Here is an 18,638-nt window from a genome sequence, read left to right as displayed (position 1 = left end):
TTTTGAATTGTATCCTGAACATTGTGACAGTTTGGAGTACAGCATTGATGTGTGTGTATGTGTGTGTGTGTGTGTGGTGTGGGTGTGTGTGGGTGTGTGTGTGTGTATCTGTGGTAAGACAATTGACTTGATGGAACTGAGACTGCAAACTCAGTCCCTTGGACAGCAGCTCAAATTTCATTTCCGTTGTTTTATTCCAGGTCGAGCTGCTTGGAGTCTGTCCCATACATGTGGTTCGGTGCTCAACTAGAGATTTAGACAAAGAGTATCAACAGAATTTGGATCTGCAGCTCTCTCCTTTCTGGGATGCTCCCATACTTTCAAGAGGCTGTGGTTAGTCCAACTAGCAAATAGCAAAAAGTTTGCTAGTGGGTCACTAGGAGTGATGGTGAGTGGTGCCACTTCCACTTCCACCCCTTGATTTCTGGTCCTGTGAATCCTGGCTATGGGAGAAACAGTACCGTATACTGGATGCTGATTCAGAGCATCCATGGCCTTCCAGAGAACTCTGCCCAGTCTTGCAAAGTATCCTCACCTAGTTGCCGTTGTGATTGTGACTTCAAAAGGCCATTCTACCTATCCAGCTGCTTCGGAATGATGGGGAACATGGTAAGATCAGTGAATTCCACGAGCCTGAGTCTACTGCTGCCCTTCTTTAGCTGTAAAGGGAGTGCCTTGATAAGAGGCAATACTGTATGGCATACCATGATGCTGGATAAGGCATTCTGTCAGTCCACGGATGGTAGTCTTGGTAGAAGCATTGCATGCAGGATAGGCAAACCCATATCCAGAGTGTCTATACCAGTGAAGACAAACCATAGCCCTTTCCATGGTAGAAGAGTTCCAATATAATTAACCTGCCACCAAGTAGCTGGCTAATCACCCCACTTCTGGTACCAATTTACTGTATGATCAGGGTTCTCTAGAGGGACAGAATAGGATAGATGTATATAGGAAAGGGAGTTTATTAAGGAGAATTGACTCACATCATCACGAGGTAAAGTTCCATGACAGGCTGTCTGCAAGGTGAGGAGCAAGGAAGCCAGCACTGGATCAGTCTGAGTCCCAAAACCTCAAAAATAGGGAAGCCAACGGTGCAGCTTTCAGTCTGTGCGTGAAGGCCTGAGAGCCCCTGGCAAATCACAAAGGCCAAGAGTCCAAAAGCCAAATAACTTGGAGTCTGATGTTTGAGGGCAGGAAGCATCCAGCATAGGAGAAAGATGGAGGCCAGAAGACTCAGCAAGCCTGCTCATTCCTCCTTCTTCTGCCTGCTTTATTCTAGTCACACTGGCAGCTGATTAGGTGGTGCCCACTCACACTGAGGGTGGCTTTGCCTTTGCCAGTCCACTGACTCAAACATTAATCCCCTTTGGCGATATCCTCACAGACACACCCATGAATAATACTTTCCATCCTTCAATCCAATCAAGTTGACACTCAGTATTAACCATCACACTTGTCTTCTAGCTTTTCCAGCCAGAAAACATATGACTTTTTATTGGAGTTTTATTTGCCCTGGATGGCATGGCCTGTTACCTGACTTTAGTCTAGAAGCTGTGCAAATAGGGAACTCACCCGGTACTGTTTTCCTCTTCCAAGTGTTGACACCTTCAGAATGTGCCTGCTGCGTTCACGCTCTGGTGACTTCAGGTAAGTGTTGTTTCCTATTTTACCCAGAGTTTACAGTGCTGCCTTTGGGAGGGTTAGTTCAATAGGTGTTCACTCCACCATACCGGAAACAGAAGCCCAGCTTGTCCATTTCTGTAAAGAAAACAAAGCAAAACAAAAACAAAACAAAACAACTGGGATTTAAATATTCATTTTCTGTACAATCTGTAGATAATTTTGGGAGAAATGACATTTTTACAATATCGAGCCTCTGACTCTTGAACCCAGTGTATCCCTCCGTGTATTTTTCCCCCCTAATTTCTCTCAATCATGGTTTACAATCTTCTGACTACAGGTCTTACATTTCTTTTTGTTAGTTTAATATTGAGGTATTTGGTTTTTGATGCTCTTGTAAAGGGTATTACTTTAAAAGTTTCATTTGTTACACTCAAATTGACACTTGATGGTCAGCATCTACTATCTTAGCTTTATATGGCCCATCTGGCCCATCCTAACTATGCTTACTGAGCAACCCTTAGCAATGACACACCTGTGGTTTGTTAAATTTTCCAAAGCACCTGCAATGGAACTAAATGTTTTCAGGAAGGTGGGTTTTGTTTTTTTGTTTTTGTTTTTGGCAGGGGCGTAGTGTCTTCCTCTATCACCCAGGCTGGATTGCAATGGCACCATCTCAGTGCACTGCAACCTCCACCTCCTGGGCTATAGGCACTTGCCATCATGTCCGGCTACAGTTTGCATTTTTGTAGAGACAAGCTTTTGCCACGTTGGCCAGGCTGGTCTCGAACCTCAGATGATCGGGCCACCTTGGCCTCCCAAAGTGCTAGAATTACAGGTGTGAGCCACCGTGCCCAGTCAGGAGGTGCTTGGATTTTATAAACTGAGTATGTGAACAGAATATGGGGAAAGTTATTTTAGGAATTAACCAAAGCAGCAAGAGCACTCCTAAGAAACTCCTGGGTGGACCTTGTGCTTAGAAAGTGGGAGCCCAGTAGCGTTGCATCTTTCCAGGTTAGGGAGGAGTCTAGAGACCACAGGCTTCTCTCACTGGAAAGGTCATTCCTTGCTTGCACCTTGGGAAGGAGAGGTCCCAGGAAGGCTGACTTGTTGGGAGTGCCGTCAGGACAAAGCCGTTCACTCCTGAGCTTTGAAATAAATGCGCTGCTGTCTGAGTTAAGCTAGTAAAATCCATCCATGATGGCTATGGTTAGCCATTTGTGGGAGTCAGCCAAGAGGCTGTTGTAAATGAGTCACTCAAGAGTCTGCAGACAGCCCCACTTGGGAGATCTGGGTCAATTTCAGGGAGGAAGCAGGCCTGACTCTTGACTATAATTTAGTGAGCAGGCGTCTAATCCATGGCATCCAAGTGCGTCTGGTGTGTGGATGCACCAGTCGGTCAGCTGGGCAGTGCCAGCTCTGCCAGCTTTTGGGTCCGAGTCCAAGGTTTCTGCCCCTTCCAAGAATGAAACCTGGGCTGCTGACTTAACCTCAAGCTCCAGTCCCTCCTCATCTGTACAACAGGCTCCGTCTGGCCCTTGATCACGCGTCAGGCCTGATTAATGCTGGTGTCTGGCCGAGCCCTGACCCTGGTGAGAGTCCTGGACGAGCAGATCTGAGCATCCTCATTTCCTTGGGAAAGCAGGGCAGGGGGTGGAGGTGTCCTGGCCAGTGGACTTCTCTACTCCAGAACTCTCAGGTCGCAGGCTACTGTCTCAGACTTCAGCCTCCCCAGGCTTGTGTCCTGGGGTGAAGGGGCCAGGCTAAGTGCCTCCTAATTTCTCAAAGGTCTCCCCATAAGTGAACAGTAAGTAGCCATCCCATATAATACTGGCTTGAATAGTGTCCCCTCAAACCATACCCACTAGAACATGAGGATGTGACCTTATATGGAAGTAGGGGCTTTGCAGACATAATCGGTTAAGGATCTTGTGATGAAATCGTTTTGGATTTAGGGAGGTCTTGAATCCAATGACTGCTATCCTTATAAGAGGAGAGGACGCAGACACACAGTGAGAAGGTCAGGTGAATACAGAGACTAGAGTGATGTGGCCACAAGCCTAGGAATGCTTGGAGCCACCAGAAGCTGGAGGAGGCAGGAAGGATCCTCCCCTAGAGCGTCCAGAGGGAGCGCAGCCCTGCCCACACCCTGGTTCTGGCGTCTAGAGCTGTGAGAATCCACTCTGTTGCTGAAGTTGTATACATTTGTTAAAGCAGTCTTGAGAAATGCGTCCGTCTGCATTTACAGAGCAATTAGGTGGCCACAAGTTTCTCCCTGGGATGTGGACTCATTTTTGATCACGGACATCCCCCGAGTCTGCAAGACTGAGGAACGCTGCCAGTGGGGCTGAAGACACCCCAAAAACACTCGGCTGCTATCTAGCTGCACGCTTTTTTCTTTGTGGAGTGGGTAGGGGGAAGAGGTCTCATTCTGTCGCCCCGCCTGGAGCGCAGTGGCACACTTGTAGCCTTGAACTCCAGGGCCCAAGTGATCCTCCTGCTCCAATCTCCTGAACAGCTGAGACCACAGGTGCACAACACCATGCTTGGCTAATTTAAAAAAGCTGTTTTTAGTAGAGACAGTGTCTTGCTTTGTTGCCCAGGCTGGTCTTGAACTCCTGGACTCAGACCATCCTTCTGCCTCAGCCTCCTCAAGTGCTGCAATTACAGGCGTGAGCCACGGCGGTGGCTTTTTAAAAAAAATTTGTTTTATGATGAAGCCTGTCAGGCAGACAATAAAAGCACAGGTCACAAAGCAAACACCACAGACCTTTCACACAACCTACAGCTTGGAAACCACTGATTCCCTTTATTCTTAGATTTGTTTTATTCTTAATGTGTTTTAAACTTAATTCAAAACTTGTTTTTATCATTTTTTATATTTAACTGAGCAGGTCTGATGCTCTATTTTATTGAAAAAGACAAGACCCTGCTTAGAAAACTTGGAAGGCCCACCTCTCTGCCAGCTGCTGAGGCCACCTCTCTGCCCATAGCCTCCCAGCAAACATTTTTCCGGGTTTAAACAGTGCCTATGACTGACATTTGTTACAATTCCCCCTTTTCTCTTTTTATGCTGGGTGGGATTTTTCTTTCAAACTACACAAGTCCTACCTGCTTGTGGCAACAACTAAAATCATACAGTAACTAAAATTCGGCCCGAGGTCCGCAGGGTGACCCCCCACCACATGAACATTAGGAGGGGCAGTCACGTGGTGTCCTCACACTCCAGCCACACCCCAGCTCCTCCTCCTCCTCCGGGAGGCAGTGCTTCTGCAAACCCCAGACATAGTAGAGCTGCCTAGCTGTCTGCAGCTCCCACCTTCCCCAGGGTCTTCTGGAGCACAAGACCCTCCTTGCAAGGGAAGCTGGGATAGGTGGGCACAGACCCTAAACTCCTCACAGTTCCTGCAGTTGCCAGGCTGGACGGTTCCTCAGAAGATCCTGAGGAAAAAGTCAAGGAGGGCGTGAGTGCAGGAGGCTGAGCCCAGTCTACAGAGAGCCCCGAATACGTTGGAATGAAGGGCTCCTGGCGGGGCCTTGGAGAAGAGAAGCCACCACTGTGTGTAGACGGCAGGAGACGCCTTACAGATCTCAGTGGAGTAGCAGCGGACTTGAAAAGTGGAGGCCTGAGCGTGGGAACCCTCACTTACCCCAGCCTTTGGGACCCAGGGGCCTTGGAACTTGGTCTGTTTCATGCGAGTCCGGCGTTTCTGCTTCCGCCCGACTCCAGTGGGAGGGGTCTGAGGGTATGGGCTGTGCTGTGAGCCTGGTGCGCCCCACCTTGCAAGTTGTGCATGAGGCCGGTCAGCCTGCCTGTGGTTTGACCTACTTTAAAAATGTTCTAATTAGTTGTCAACACTTAAAAATTAAAAATCCCAAGATTTAATCATCACTTGGTATTTCTGCTCTTTCTGGAAAACTCAGACTGTCCCCCTACTGAGCTCAAGGTGCCCCATATGTGCCCCCATAGGGGCCCTCCCTGCCATACCCAGCTGGCTTCATTCATTTCCTTTCCTGCCCTCTGGGAGCCAAAGTTCAGGTACAAAATTCCAGCTGTACGTTTGCAGTGATTTCCCCCAAACACTGTTTCCCTAGAGGGGAGGCACCTCGCCTAGGCTCCGTCCTCAATGCTCATTGGCTGCTGCTGCTGTCGAGAAACAAGCCTGGGGTGAAGTCCCGTATTCCAGCTGTCTCAGTAAGTCCATTCCCTTGCGAGGCTGCAATTCGAACAGGCACAAGGGTCCAGTTCGGGTCTGCTGTTGAGACTAGCAGTCTCCTTTGTTACAACAATTAAAAAAATCATTTTCTATGTCAGCAACGTCATTCATCGTCCCGAGGTCTCTGCTTATCGCGGCGCTGTCTTCAGCTGCGAAGACTGATCCTGCGGCCTCTTGTCCCCAGTGAGGTCCGAGGCAAGGAAGCGTCTCTCTGAAACCTATTCTGGGCTCTTAGGAAGAAATGGGAGAAAGGAAAACCACTAGAAACGTCCAGTAACACCATCTTTCGGTTGGAAAATAAAACACGCAGAAAGACGGAACTGGAACTTTTACTGAAGTATTTCTAGAGAGAAGGTGCTTGGGAACACTTTAGGTAACTTACTCCCCTCCCCCGCAGAAGGTAAAAAGAAAGCTACTTCCAGACTTGCCAGCTTCATGCTCGGGAACTTCGTTGGTGCCTGGCAGGCACCGTGCTCTTACCTACGGGCTTATCAGACACTCCCGTCTCCAAGGCAGCTGGGTGCGGGTACAGTCACCCCGGGACGGCTTGGTTTACTGATTAAAAATGGAGGGAAGGGCCAGGGGTGGTCACGATGGGAGGGCGAGAAGAGCCGTGCGCGCAGGACCCCTCCCCACCGCCTGGACCGGCTACCCAGGGGCGGACCCAGCTTCCTTCCCCGCGGCGGCTTGGAGGAGCCGGGCACCGGTCCCCGTCCTCAGGGCGCGCTGCGAGAGCCCCGTCCCCGTCTGCTTCCCGGGCCCATCCACTCCGGGGCCTGCGCGCTGCCCGGCCGGCGCACCGGCATCCCCGCGCGCTGCTCCCCGGGCCTCGGACGGGCCCTGCACCTCCGCTGCCACCGCGCAGGGCGGCCCGCCCGGCGTTCCCGTCAGCACCGCCGCAGCCATTTTGGAGCGAGCGGAGACAAAGAGCGAAGCCCCGTCGCCGCCCCGCGCTCGCCTCGGCCCGGCCCGGTGCACCGTCCCCGCATCCCGCGCCCCGCCCGGCGGCCACGGCCTCGCCCAGCCCAGCCCGCTACCGCCCCGGCTCCCGCGTCCCCGAGCTCCGGCCCCTGCGCTTCCCGCCGCTGCTACCGCGCCCCGGCCGACCGCCCGCGCCCCGGCCTCTAGCGCTCGCAGCCATTGGCCGCGCCTTTTAAGCGCGCACCGCAGCCAATCGCCGGGCGCCCGCGGTCTCCGCGCCTGCGCAGGGCCGCCGCCCCCGCGCCCCCGCCCCCCGGCCGCGCGCCCCCGCCCCCCGCCGGCCGCGCGCCGCCCCCCGCCCGCCCAGCGCCCGCCCCACTCGGAACCTCCTCCTCGCCCAGGCGCGCTCGGCCCGAGCGGCGGCGGCGGCGGCGGCCGAGGAAAAAAGATGGCGGCGGGCTCGGATCTGCTGGACGAGGTCTTCTTCAACAGCGAGGTGGACGAGAAAGTGGTGAGCGACCTGGTGGGCTCGCTCGAGTCGCAGCTGGCGGCCAGCGCGGCCCACCACCACCACCTCGCGCCGCGCACGCCCGAGGTGCGGGCCGCGGCCGCCGGCGCGCTCGGGAACCATGTTGTGAGCGGCAGCCCGGCCGGAGCCGCGGGCGCAGGGCCGGCCGCCCCCGCCGAGGGCGCGCCGGAGCGGCGCCGGAGCCGCCCCCCGCAGGTAGAGCGCGGCCGGGGGGCGGGGGGCCGCGGCGCCCGGGCCCCCCCTCACCGCGCCGCCCCCTTGTCCCCGCAGGGCCCGCGCCGCCCGCCGCGAAGCTGAGGCCGCCGCCCGAGGGCAGCGCGGGGGCCTGCGCCCCGGTGCCCGCCGCCGCCGCCGTCGCCGCGGGGCCCGAGCCCGCCCCCGCCGGCCCCGCCAAGCCCGCCGGCCCCACCGCGCTGGCCGCCCGCGCCGGCCCCGGCCCCGGCCCGGGGCCCGGCCCCGGCCCCGGCCCTGGCAAGCCCGCCGGCCCCGGCGCCGCGCAAACTTTGAATGGGAGCGCCGCGCTGCTGAACTCGCACCACGCCGCCGCACCTGCTGTCAGCCTGGTCAACAACGGGCCCGCCGCGCTGCTGCCGCTGCCCAAGCCCGCCGCCCCCGGCACTGTCATCCAGACGCCCCCCTTCGTGGGCGCCGCCGCGCCCCCCGCGCCCGCCGCGCCCTCGCCCCCCGCCGCCCCCGCGCCCGCCGCCCCCGCCGCCGCCCCGCCCCCGCCACCCCCCGCGCCCGCCACCCTGGCGCGGCCGCCCGGCCACCCTGCCGGACCCTCGACCGCCGCGCCCGCTGCGCCGCCCCCTGCCGCAGCCCAGAACGGGGGCAGCGCCGGGGCAGCCCCCGCCCCCGCCCCGGCCGCCGGGGGCCCCGCGGGGGTCAGCGGCCAGCCCGGGCCTGGCGCGGCGGCTGCGGCGCCAGCGCCGGGGGTCAAGGCCGAGTCGCCGAAGACGGTGGTGCAGGCGGCGCCCCCGGCGGCGCAGACCCTGGCGGTCAGCGGCCCGGTCAGCACGGCTGCCAGCATGGTCATCGGGCCAACTATGCAAGGGGCGCTGCCCAGCCCCGCCGCCGTCCCACCGCCCGCCCCCGGGACCCCCACCGGGCTGCCCAAAGGCGCGGCCGGCGCAGTGACCCAGAGCCTGCCCCGGACGCCCACGGCCACCACCAGCGGGATCCGAGCCACCCTGACGCCCACCGTGCTGGCCCCCCGCCTGCCGCAGCCGCCTCAGAACCCCACCAACATCCAGAACTTCCAGCTGCCCCCAGGTGAGTGGCCGCACGGGGCGGGAGGGAAGGGCGGGTCCCAGCAGCGCCAGCTGCCAGTTCCAGGAAGTTCTCTGCTGGTGGAATGCTAAGGTCATCTGTCCCGTAGGCCCGTGGCTGGAGCAGGCCGAGGGGCAGCCTCTACCCAGGTGCGGGGCCAGCCCGGGTGGCTGCCTGCGAGTGAGCCAGAGGGAGTCGGCATAGCCTGCGTCCGTGTCGCTGTTCCAGACGTCCGCGGTGGCTGCCTGTGGCTGGGGCTGGTCTGTTTCGGAGTGGCTCAGCCAGGACTCCTAGTGGAGCGGTCCTTATCTACTCTCGCCGTGTGTGTCCCTGCCCGGCTTGGAAGGCTCAGCGCAGGGGTTCCCTGGGCCAGGCGATGGGGTCTGCAGAGCTGAGGGCAGAACCTGGAGCTGCGAGTGGCAGCAGCTGTCCCCTGCTCAGTTCTGCAGTTAGGCGTGTGGCCTGTGTCCCCCCTTAGCCTTTCTGCTCCTTTGTGACCCTGGGCTTGAGCCTCCCCAGTCTCCAGGCGAGGACGGGGGCGCGACACCCCCTCCTCGAGGCTCGGGAAGTCTGGATGGAAGGCTTGGGCTTTCCTGCTGCCACCAGGAAGGCAGAGATGTCGGGCGCACCCTGCCAGAGTCCTCCCGGCGCGCAGCCTTGTTGAGAGCCATGCTCTGGAGTAGGGTTTCAGCACCGTGTGTGTCACCGTCTCTTCCAGCGCTGCGTTGGTGCCTAAAGGAAAGAGCGCCCAGCCATTCTGGTTGCTGCCCTCTCGGGAGGACAGTGGGAGGGCGGTGGCAGCAGATGCTCTCGCTCCGTGCACCGGTCTCGGGGTAATAGTGGCTGTGCTGCGGATGCCTTGGGCTCAGATGCCCTTTCTGCCTGGCAGTTCTCACGCTCTTGTCTAGTCTGCTGTCTCTGCGACTCCTCAGGGCACCTCAAGTTTGACGGGAAAGATTGCCTGGCCAGCATTGCACGCTAGGCTGCTTTTGTCTGGGGCTCCCCATCCCTCCCCAGCCGCCTTGGTGGGTGCTGGGCAGGGGAGCTCCTCCCCGGCCTGTGGTGACGCGCGCCATGCAGTTGTGGCAGCTCGGTGGCAGCAGTAGTAGGAACTTCGAGGAGAGCGTGGGTCTCTCCTGTGTCCCCTCTCTGAAGGAAGCTATTGGTCACTTTGAGAGGGTTGCAGCATCTTCAGAAGTGAAAGGTTTTCCTGTCCGAGTATGTGAGGTTCAGGGCTGGTGGTCAGACTGGACAGGGCAGGGGTAGGGAGAGTGGGAGGCCGCTCAGCTGCAGTGCTCCAGGGAGGACGAGGGCTGAGAAGCCACTTCTCCGAGGTTGCTGAGATGCCCGTTATGACAAGCTTTTGAGTACTGAAGCATTTGTAGGGGTGTTTCGCCAAAGTCTTGGTTTTGCTCCTAATGTGTATATTGACCTTTTAGTAGAAAATGTGGCTGATCTTTAGTAATGTTGTAAAAAGGTGTTTGATGGCTGTGATCTGTTATGTAAACTATCGCAATGCTTTATTTATACAAATGTTTTTCCAGCGGTCCCACATGTCTCAGCGCAGGCCAGGTGCCTGTTGCACCACTTTGGGTGGGTATTGGACTCTGCCTTACGGGGCTGGCCAGGTTGTCTTGCTCTGAGCCTCTGCATAGGTAAAGCCTCATCTCTTTCTTCTGGGAGGAGGTAGAGGAATACGTGGTTGCAAAAGGGCATCTCTGCTGTATTTATCCTAAGTGATCCTTACCTGCTCCCGCCCTGTGTGTCCCTGCCCCGGGTGGAAGGCTCAGCGCAGGGGCTCCCTGGGCCAGACGATGGGGTCTGCAGAGCTGAGGGCAGAACCTGGAGCTGCGAGTGGCAGCAGCTGTCGTCTGCTCAGTTCTGCAGTTAGGCGTGTGGCCTGTGTCCCCACTTCCATCTTCTGTTTTAAGGTCAGTTTTAGGGTCAGGTGTGTTTGATGAGGAGACAACTTGAAAAACAACTGTAGGAGTGTTGACTGTGCGTGATTCCCGTGTGTGAGGACAAAGGAACAGCTCACACAGACGTTTGGGTGGCAGTGCTGAGAATGGGACTTTCAAGGAGCTGAATGCTACTGTCTAGAAAATGAAAGATTTATCCCATCTCTTCATGACCCCCTGCAGTTGATCTACTGATGAGGAATTTTGATTATGTTGTTTATTTCAATAGTAGCCAAAGCAAAAAAAAAAAAAAACATACATATCAATAAAACTAGCAGTACCCCAAACCAGAATACCTTCTTTTATTAAACAGTACAACTTAATTTTGTAAATCAAAATGGCAAATTGCAAATACTCTGGTTACTTCCTGTAATTGATTGATCAGAGAATATTAAATTAGTCTAGTTGGCTCCCTCTTCATTGAAATATTTCATAATAAAAATGTTTAGAACAAAGATGGAAGTAACATAAAAATAACTCTTGCTTGGCTAATAACTCATTCTAGTAACAACCCAGTCTTGCAAACTGAGGAGGAGCCGGGAGTATTAGGGGTGGGCAGGGTTCTCGAAGCTGCATGTGGGTGTCAAGTGGAGTAGCAGATGACTGGCAATTGGATGGGGTGTGAAAGGGCCTGCCCCTCCCAGGCCTTCCCTCTATGGAGGTCTTGGGTGGGAGAAGGGAGGGGACAGAGAGGTTTCACCCTGAAGTCTTTAAGGCTGAGCCTTAGGCCCTGAGTGTTTCAGCGCCAAGTGCGTCACGTGTGTTGAATTTGGCTTTAGCTAGCTGTCTTGATATTCTTTGTCAGGACAGTGTGGTAAAGATAGTTATGTTAATATAATTGTAATTTGCTGGTTTGAGGTGCCAGAGTTTAAATTTTATTCACTGAGGAAAAATGAGAAAATTAAGTGTTTAGTGAGATTGTTGCAGATGACACACTTGTCCCAAGAACACTGAAAAGCACTAGTTCTCTACAGCTTAGGATAGTCGTAAGGTCATAGTCAGGTTGTGATTACAGCTGAAAGAAGAAAAAAGTAATCTGACACCCAAATTAGCATGTTCGTAAATTGAGAGATCTTTTCAGATAGGTGTAAGGTAAAGAAGTTCATTTCTAAAGGTTTTTTTTTTTTTTTTTTTTTTTTTTTTGAGACGGAGTCTTGCTCTGTCGCCCAGGCTGGAGTGCAGTGGCCGGATCTCAGCTCACTGCAAGCTCCGCCTCCCGGGTTTACGCCATTCTCCTGCCTCAGCCTCCCGAGTAGCTGGGACTACAGGCGCCCGCCACCTCGCCCGGCTAATTTTTTGTATTTTTTAGTAGAGACGGGGTTTCACCGTGTTAGCCAGGATGGTCTCGATCTTCTGACCTCGTGATCCGCCCGTCTCGGCCTCCCAAAGTGCTGGGATTACAGGCTTGAGCCACCGCGCCCGGCCAAAGGTTATCTTTTGGCCTGGCAAATTTGCATTTTCTTCAGTGCATCTTGATCTATTGTGCTTTCATGCCAAATTTACTCTCCTGTTGCTCTAAAATTTGTCCCAAGTGTGGATTCCCATTCCAGGACAGAAAAGCACTTTCTCACCGTGGTCCTCTATCCCTTGGCCTAGGGAGTGTGTGCTTGCTGCGTGTTTTAGGATGAGTACTCCCAGGTGAATGTGTGTCTATGGGTGGTGTCTGGAGCATTGGTTCCTATCTGTGGGGAAAGGGGAAAAAAGTCCACTAGCCCTTAATTGTGCTGTTGGGACAGGGGTTGGGTTTGGCGAGTCCAGCCCCGTGCTGGGTGGTGGCATGCTATGAGTTCCCGTGGCCAGTGGTGGCTGCCAGTGCTCTGGCACAAGGGACATTCCTAGAAGTTTTGATTTTATGACTTGAGGGCCCTGTTGCCCTTTGACCTGGGAGGAGTATGTTGTCCCTTAGAGCCTCAGCTTCCCCAGCTGTAAAGTGGGGTTGCCCGTTTGGTGAAGAATGTGAATTCTGTCATGTTGGGCCTGACATCACAGCTGTCAGGTGGCATCATGGCATCACTATTCCAAAGTCTCCCAGTTCCCCTCATTTTTCACTGTTTTTCACACATTATCCAGACTGGATGTCTTCTCAGTGACCGAGGCGTTTGGCGTGGCAGTGACTCTGGTTCTGTTAGTGGGGAAGTTACCGAGCTCTCAGGTGGGTCACCCTGGGGCAGCAGTTGCCTGCCTGCCAACATAGGGGAGGATTGCAGTGACCTTTGGAGGCCTGGACCTCGGTGGAGGGCTCACTTTAGGCTAGAGGTCTTAATCAGGCGTTTCTTTTGACATACCTAGGAAGGAGTGACATTTGAAAAGAACAAAGAAAAGTAACTTTTGGGGAGCTGTGTAAAGACAGCCCCGGGCAGCTCTGCCTAGCAGGGCAGAGGTGCCGCTCTGGGCCTTCCCTTCCTCCCTGCTCCCTGCCCTGCTGCTGGGGTCGTCACTGTTGCCTTCGGGATAAACAGAGTCATCTTGGTGACAGGTTGGGATGGACCTCACCTGCCTTTGGTGTCTCGGAGCTGGTGACTCTTCATGGGTTAGTGGCAGCCAGGACTCAGGAACCTGTCACACTCTGCGGAGCCCCTCTCCTCACTGCTTGCTGTGCCTGAGCACTGTGCTCACAGCAGAGGTCCGTGAGTCTGAACAGAGGATGGCGTTTGAAGTTCGTTACAGTTGCCCTGTTTCTTAGGGCCGGTGAGAAGCTTTGTAGGAGAAGGTGTCCCGCTTGCTTCGGTGGCAGAGGGACCTGAGGCAGGCCCCGAGCGCCTGGGAAGTTGGCCTTCTCCCAGGGCAGAGAGCAGAGCCACCCTGGCTCCCAGGACTGCCCCCGGGCTCCCCGGTGTGCTGTGGAAGTTGCCCCTTAGACATCGGCACAGGGTCGCTGGGAGGCGGCGTTCGGTCAGAGCAGCACAGACCCAGCTCAGCAGAACAGAGTGGTGGGCGTGTCTGCATCCTGAAATCAGAGTGGAATCGAGGCAGTTCCTGTTCTGCCTCCAAAGCCTTTTCTGTCGTATAATGTGAGTTTTCTTCCACTTAAGTGATGAATTTGAAGAAAGCTTTTATAAATTGTTGGTGATATGTGAGTTGATCAAAGCGTAATTAGCAGCTGTTTTTGAGGATCTTGAAGCAGAGGTGTAACAGGGCTCTGGAGAAGCTTGCCTGAGATTTGGGGTAATTTGCAGGGTTCCCAGAGTGCTTTGCTTTTCTTCTTCGTGGTGCTCAGTAGGAACCTCTAGGCCTTCGATCGTCCAGGAAACAGTTGCTGTTCAGGGCGTTCAGCTGTGGTGCCCGGCTCAGGCAGCGGGATGGTGGCCTTTGCTTAATCAGGCCTTTGATAGCAATAAAGCAGTTAAATAAAGGGGGCTTTTTGCTGCAGGCCCTTCTGTGCTGAGTGCTGTGCACCTGGGCTTCCTGGACGCTTCTGCTTCCAGGTGGGCCTGCGGTTGCTATGGCATTGTGGTGGTGTCAGCTGCAAACGTGTACACAGCTGTTCTTTCCAAATTCTTGCTTGGAATAGTGAAGCCGAACAAGTGCTGTAAAGTTATGTTTGAAAATGCGGTGCTTAATTTTTCCATAGTTGGACCGTGAAAGTTTTGAGTGAAAACTTTTGATTTTTACATCTCAAATGAATGTTTGCACCAAAGAAGTACAGCTTCCAAAAAGCCAGGAGACACATGTTGTCCACCATGAGGCCCCTCTCCCATTTGAGAAAGTGTGTGGTGTCCCCTGTCGGTCTTTCCGCGGTGGTCTCAGGCTCTTCTCCAGGCCTGCCTTCTGCCTGGAGTGGGCCGTGCTGCTGTGTGCAGGATGAGGTAGTGAAGCACCCCCAGCTGCTTCTGCCATGGGTGTCACGTTGTGGAGCAGAAGCTGTCTGTTGGGAACTGCGTGTGAGGACAGGAGAAGTTGTCTGTTGTGGACTGTGTTTGGGGACTGGAGAAGTTGGCCCCACGAGCCCGGTTGTATGTGGCCTTGTGTGTAGACCTGTGTCCGTCCTTCCTGAGATCTGATGGGCCCTTTCTGTCCCTCACTTGGCATCACTGGAAAGCGCCAATGTGAGGAAGGCACACGTGGCATCTTGGTCTCAAAGTTGTGAGAGGAGTGTGGCCAGCTAGGTTTTAGAATGAGGACCCTGCAGTAAGAAGGTCTGTGGCTCCCAAGGGAGTTGTTTCAGGGTTAGGGTCAGAGGTCCGAGTGGACGGTGCATGGACAAGGCAGGACACTTGGAGCCAGGGAACTGCACCCTTCTCCGGGCATTGGGTGTGGCCAGAGCACACCCAGGGCAGAGGCTTTGTGGGTCAGCTGGTCCACTGTGGGTGGAGGTGCTACAGGTGGCAAGGCGGGCACCTTGTTCCAAGGGGTCGGGGGACACGGCCTTTTATTTTCTGACTTTGCACTAAAGTGTGTGGGACAGAGACCTGTGAGAGTTTGGAAAGGAAGTTCTGTGTCTTCTGCAGAGGAGCGTCGTCTCCATGGTGTTCATAGGAGCCATGCGTGCGCTCAGAGCAGGGCGCAGGCCTGCCGTGCTTTGGAGCTTTGCAGAAGGTTACGGATGTCAGTGTCAGAAGCATCATGACAGGAACGAGGGGTGACATGGGAAACAGGCTCTATTGGCTTTTTTATGAAACTATAAGTGTAAAAAAATTATTAGTTACTTCACCAACATGATTTTTCTGTTTATAAAATTAGTTTTTATTCATTATAGGAAATTTGTAAACTGTGGAGATGAAAATAGAGTCACTTGTAATGTCACCTGGCCCAGACTGCTCACATTTTGGGGTGTCTCACTTCAGCCTGTGTCCGGTGCACATCTGTTTCTGTGTTTTTCTGTAATTACAGTTCTCCTGTGACCCAAGTCTGTGCCTTGCCTTGTCCTGTGTCTGGTGCGTTTTCCCTTGGCCCTCGGTGGTCTCAGGCTCTAGCATTTGGTAACAGGCCCCTGCGCCAGGGTGCTGTGCTGACGGTGGCAAGTGGCCCCTGTAGGTGAATGCCTTTATGTCTTAACTGCGTGTCTGGTGGTTTGAGCATTTTCAAAGCTTTGATACATATCATCTTCCATCAGATTACACGTTTAAAACCATTGTCAGAATACGACTTTTGGAAATGGATACTATTCTAAAGGAAGAAAATCGGGTCTAGTTTTAAGTTGCATTTCTTTAAGCGAAATTAAACCTCGTTCATGCGGATGTTGGCTGTTTATTCTCACCAACTGTGACTATTTGTATAAGTGCGTTCTTTTTTTTCCGAGACAGTCTCTTACTCCATCACCCAAGCTGGAATGCAGTGGCGCAATCTCAGTTCACTGCAACCTCCGCCTCCCAGAATCAAGTGATTCTCATGCCTCAGCCTCCTGAGCAGCTGGGAATACAGGCATGTACCACCACACACGGCTAATTGTTGTATTTTTGTTAGAGACGGGGTTTCACCATGTTGGCCAGGTTGGTCTTGAACTTCTGACCTCAAGTGCTCCGCCTGCCTCAGCCTCCCAAAGTGCTCAGATTACAGGTGTGAGCCACTGCACCTGGCCTGCCTGAGCACATTAGGAGAGTGTGTACTGGGCCATGGGGGAAGGCTGACTTGGGTACCAGGGTTCAGCTGTGGGGGTCCCAGGCTGACAGCCCCTGCTTTCGTGGTGTGTCCGTTGTGGCCAGGCAGTTAACAGGGAAACAGATCAGCAGGTATGTCTGATTGTGATTAGCACCCTTGGGTGAGAGGGGACTGCTGGGCAGGGTAGTCAGGGAAGGCTTTCCCAGGAGGCTGAGGGATGAAAAAGGGGTCAGCCACATGCAGCTGGGACATGTGTCCAGCCCGAGGAAAGAGCAGATGCAGGGCCCCTCCCCTCCCCACAGATTGTAGGGCTGCCCTCAGATCGTGTGAATTGGTGTGGTGGGGCTGCCTGTGCACAGTGTGGATTGATGGTATCACAGGGCTGCCCCCAGGGAGTATGAATTGGTTAGATTGCAGGACTGCCTCCAGGCAGTGTGAACTGATTGTAGTGCAGGGCTGCCTGCACGCAGTGTGAATCGATTGCAAGAGCCTCAGTGGCTGGAAGCCATTGAGGGTTTGAAGTTGGATAGGGCATAGTTTTTTTTTTTTTTTTGGAGACAGAGTCTCGCTCTGTCACCCAGGCTGGAGTGCAGTGGCCAGATCTCAGCTCACTGCAAGCTCCGCCTCCCGGGTTTATGCCATTCTCCTGCCTCAGTCTCCTGAGTAGCTGGGACTACAGGCGCCGCCACCTCGCCCGGCTAGTTTTTTGTATTTTTTAGTAGAGACGGAGTTTCACCGTGTTAGCCAGGATGGTCTCGAGCTCCTGACCTCGTGATCCGCCTGTCTCGGCCTCCCAAAGTGCTGGGATTACAGGCTTGAGCCACCGCGCCCGGCCAGGGCATAGTTTAAAGTTGTATATTGAGGTCACTTTTGCATCTGAGCTGTGGAATGTGGGGGTGGTTGTGGCAGGGGCCCAAGGCAGTTGGCGGGGCTTAAGGAGGTGTGGATGGGCTGGAGGGAGGGGTGAGGACAAGGGCTCTTGTGGAATGAAATTGAGGTGGGCAGGCGGGGTGAGAGGGAGCGTCAGTGGTGGTTGGTGGGAGGCAGGAGCTCGGGGAGCAGCTGGCATAGGCCAGGGTCCGGGAGTCATGGTGTTGCGGCTCTGATGGCCATGGGGTGTTATGAGCCTGTAGAGTAGGCTAGAAGAGCTGTAGAAGGCACCCTACAGGTGCCGGCACCTCTGAGGCTGGGCCAGCTTGGGAGCCAGGGAGGAGTGCTGGGAGAGGCCGGCATTCATAGGGCGCATCTGGCCAGTGGTGCTGGGAGTGGGATGAGTGAGGGTGGACACCTGGGTGCAGGAGCCTGGTGGGAGGAGGTTGCAGGAGGGGTGGCCCAGAGCAAAGAGCTGTCAGCTCTTGGGACGGAAGGACATGGTGGGGTCGTTGCTGAGAGCCCTGTGTGGTGGGGTAGTGTTTGTTGTAAGGTCACCGTCTGCCCTGCCCTCCAGCGCAGCGATGGCCGAGGTAGCGTGGCTGTGGTGGAGGCTGCTTTGCTTTTGCCCTTGCAGTCCTCGCCTTCCTGCCGTGTGTTGGCGTGCACGGATTCGCGGGTCTGTAGCTCTCTAGAGCCAGAAAGTCCCGGAAGAGAGTCCTTCTCCACAAAGACGCTGAGGCACACAGAGGTGACCAGCTTCTCTAAAACCCCGTGGCCACTTAACAGAGGCTACATGCCGCAGGGCACCTGTCACTCCCTCAGGCCTCCTCCTCCATGCTTGTGCTGCCAAGAGAGACTGGAAATGGTTCAGCTTGGAGCGAACTTACGAACTTAAAACCCCTAAAACACAGGGACCTGGCTTTCAGAGAAAATCCACAGAAGGGAATGTCTTGAGTGCGTGGTGAGGGGCTGTTGCACCGGGCTGGGTCTGTGTGGCTCGTGGCCTCACCCGACGATCCTGCTGCGTCCTGTGGGCGCTCTGGTGCTTGGGCTCCCCCAGCTGGTGGCTCTCTGCTAAGTCTGGGCTACCTCATCTGCCTGGGGAGGCCCATCGCTGTCAGTCTCCGCAGTCCTGCGGCTGCAAGGGTGTCAAGCGGCCAAGAGGCACTCCTGGTCTGAAGGCCCTTGCTCAGAAGTGACGCTGGCCTCTCCCTAGTTCCAGCCGAGAAGACTCAGTCATTGGCCGTGTCCATCTGCACAGAGTGCTGGGTGGTTCGGCTTGTCCTGGGGGCGGGGTGGGATACGGGTGGACAGCCAGCACGCCTCAGACCGTGCGTGGCCTTGGTGGGCCAGAGGGATGAGTTTGGTTGGTCGGTCAACAAACGTTCACTCGGCAGCGAGCTCAGGTCAGACCTTGTGGATCCGGCAGCTTGCTGACGGAGTTGCTTGGGGAGTGACACAGGTCAGCGTGGACGGGGCGGAGGCGAGGTGCACGGATGCAGCTTCTCAGCGTAAACGTCGCTCCTTTCTCCAGAGTACCTTCTCAAGGTGGGCGTCTTCTCTGTTCAGTTGTGGGTGTCCCAGCGTTTTCCTGCTGCTCATGTGTGACTAGCCACTTATGGAGCCATTTAGGGATGGATCCAGAGCAGCAGAGAGCCGGGCCGGGAGCTCGTCACTGGGCAGTGCAAGGGCGGTCCTTGTCCTCCGGCT

At 55.3% G+C, this 18,638-nt stretch overlaps 1 protein-coding gene and 1 long non-coding RNA gene across 2 annotated transcripts in view; one reads left to right on the top strand and one right to left on the bottom strand.

The window, feature by feature from the left end:
• Nucleotides 1–4,504: 4,504 nt before the first annotated feature.
• Nucleotides 4,505–6,976, bottom strand: LOC117069029. The gene is made up of 2 exons (XR_004431352.1): nt 6,321–6,976; nt 4,505–6,070 (listed from the first exon to the last, which is right to left on the bottom strand). It is a non-coding gene; the product is annotated as an uncharacterized LOC117069029 (long non-coding RNA).
• A 167-nt stretch (nt 6,977–7,143) lies between these two features.
• The window catches only part of TAF4 (TATA-box binding protein associated factor 4), a 92,300-nt gene continuing 80,805 nt past the window's right edge, over nt 7,144–18,638 (top strand). Inside the window, 2 exon segments of the mRNA XM_033186957.1 lie at nt 7,144–7,456; nt 7,459–8,562. Of these exon segments, the coding sequence (XP_033042848.1) occupies nt 7,210–7,456; nt 7,459–8,562 (1,351 nt within the window). The 5' untranslated portion in view covers nt 7,144–7,209.

The sequence above is a fragment of the Trachypithecus francoisi genome, unplaced genomic scaffold, assembly GCF_009764315.1.
Source record: "Trachypithecus francoisi isolate TF-2019V2 unplaced genomic scaffold, Tfra_2.0 Lachesis_group21, whole genome shotgun sequence".
Lineage (NCBI taxonomy): Eukaryota > Metazoa > Chordata > Mammalia > Primates > Cercopithecidae > Trachypithecus > Trachypithecus francoisi.
Note: the sequence above shows the minus strand (reverse complement) of the source record. Positions and strands in the feature narration are given on the sequence as shown.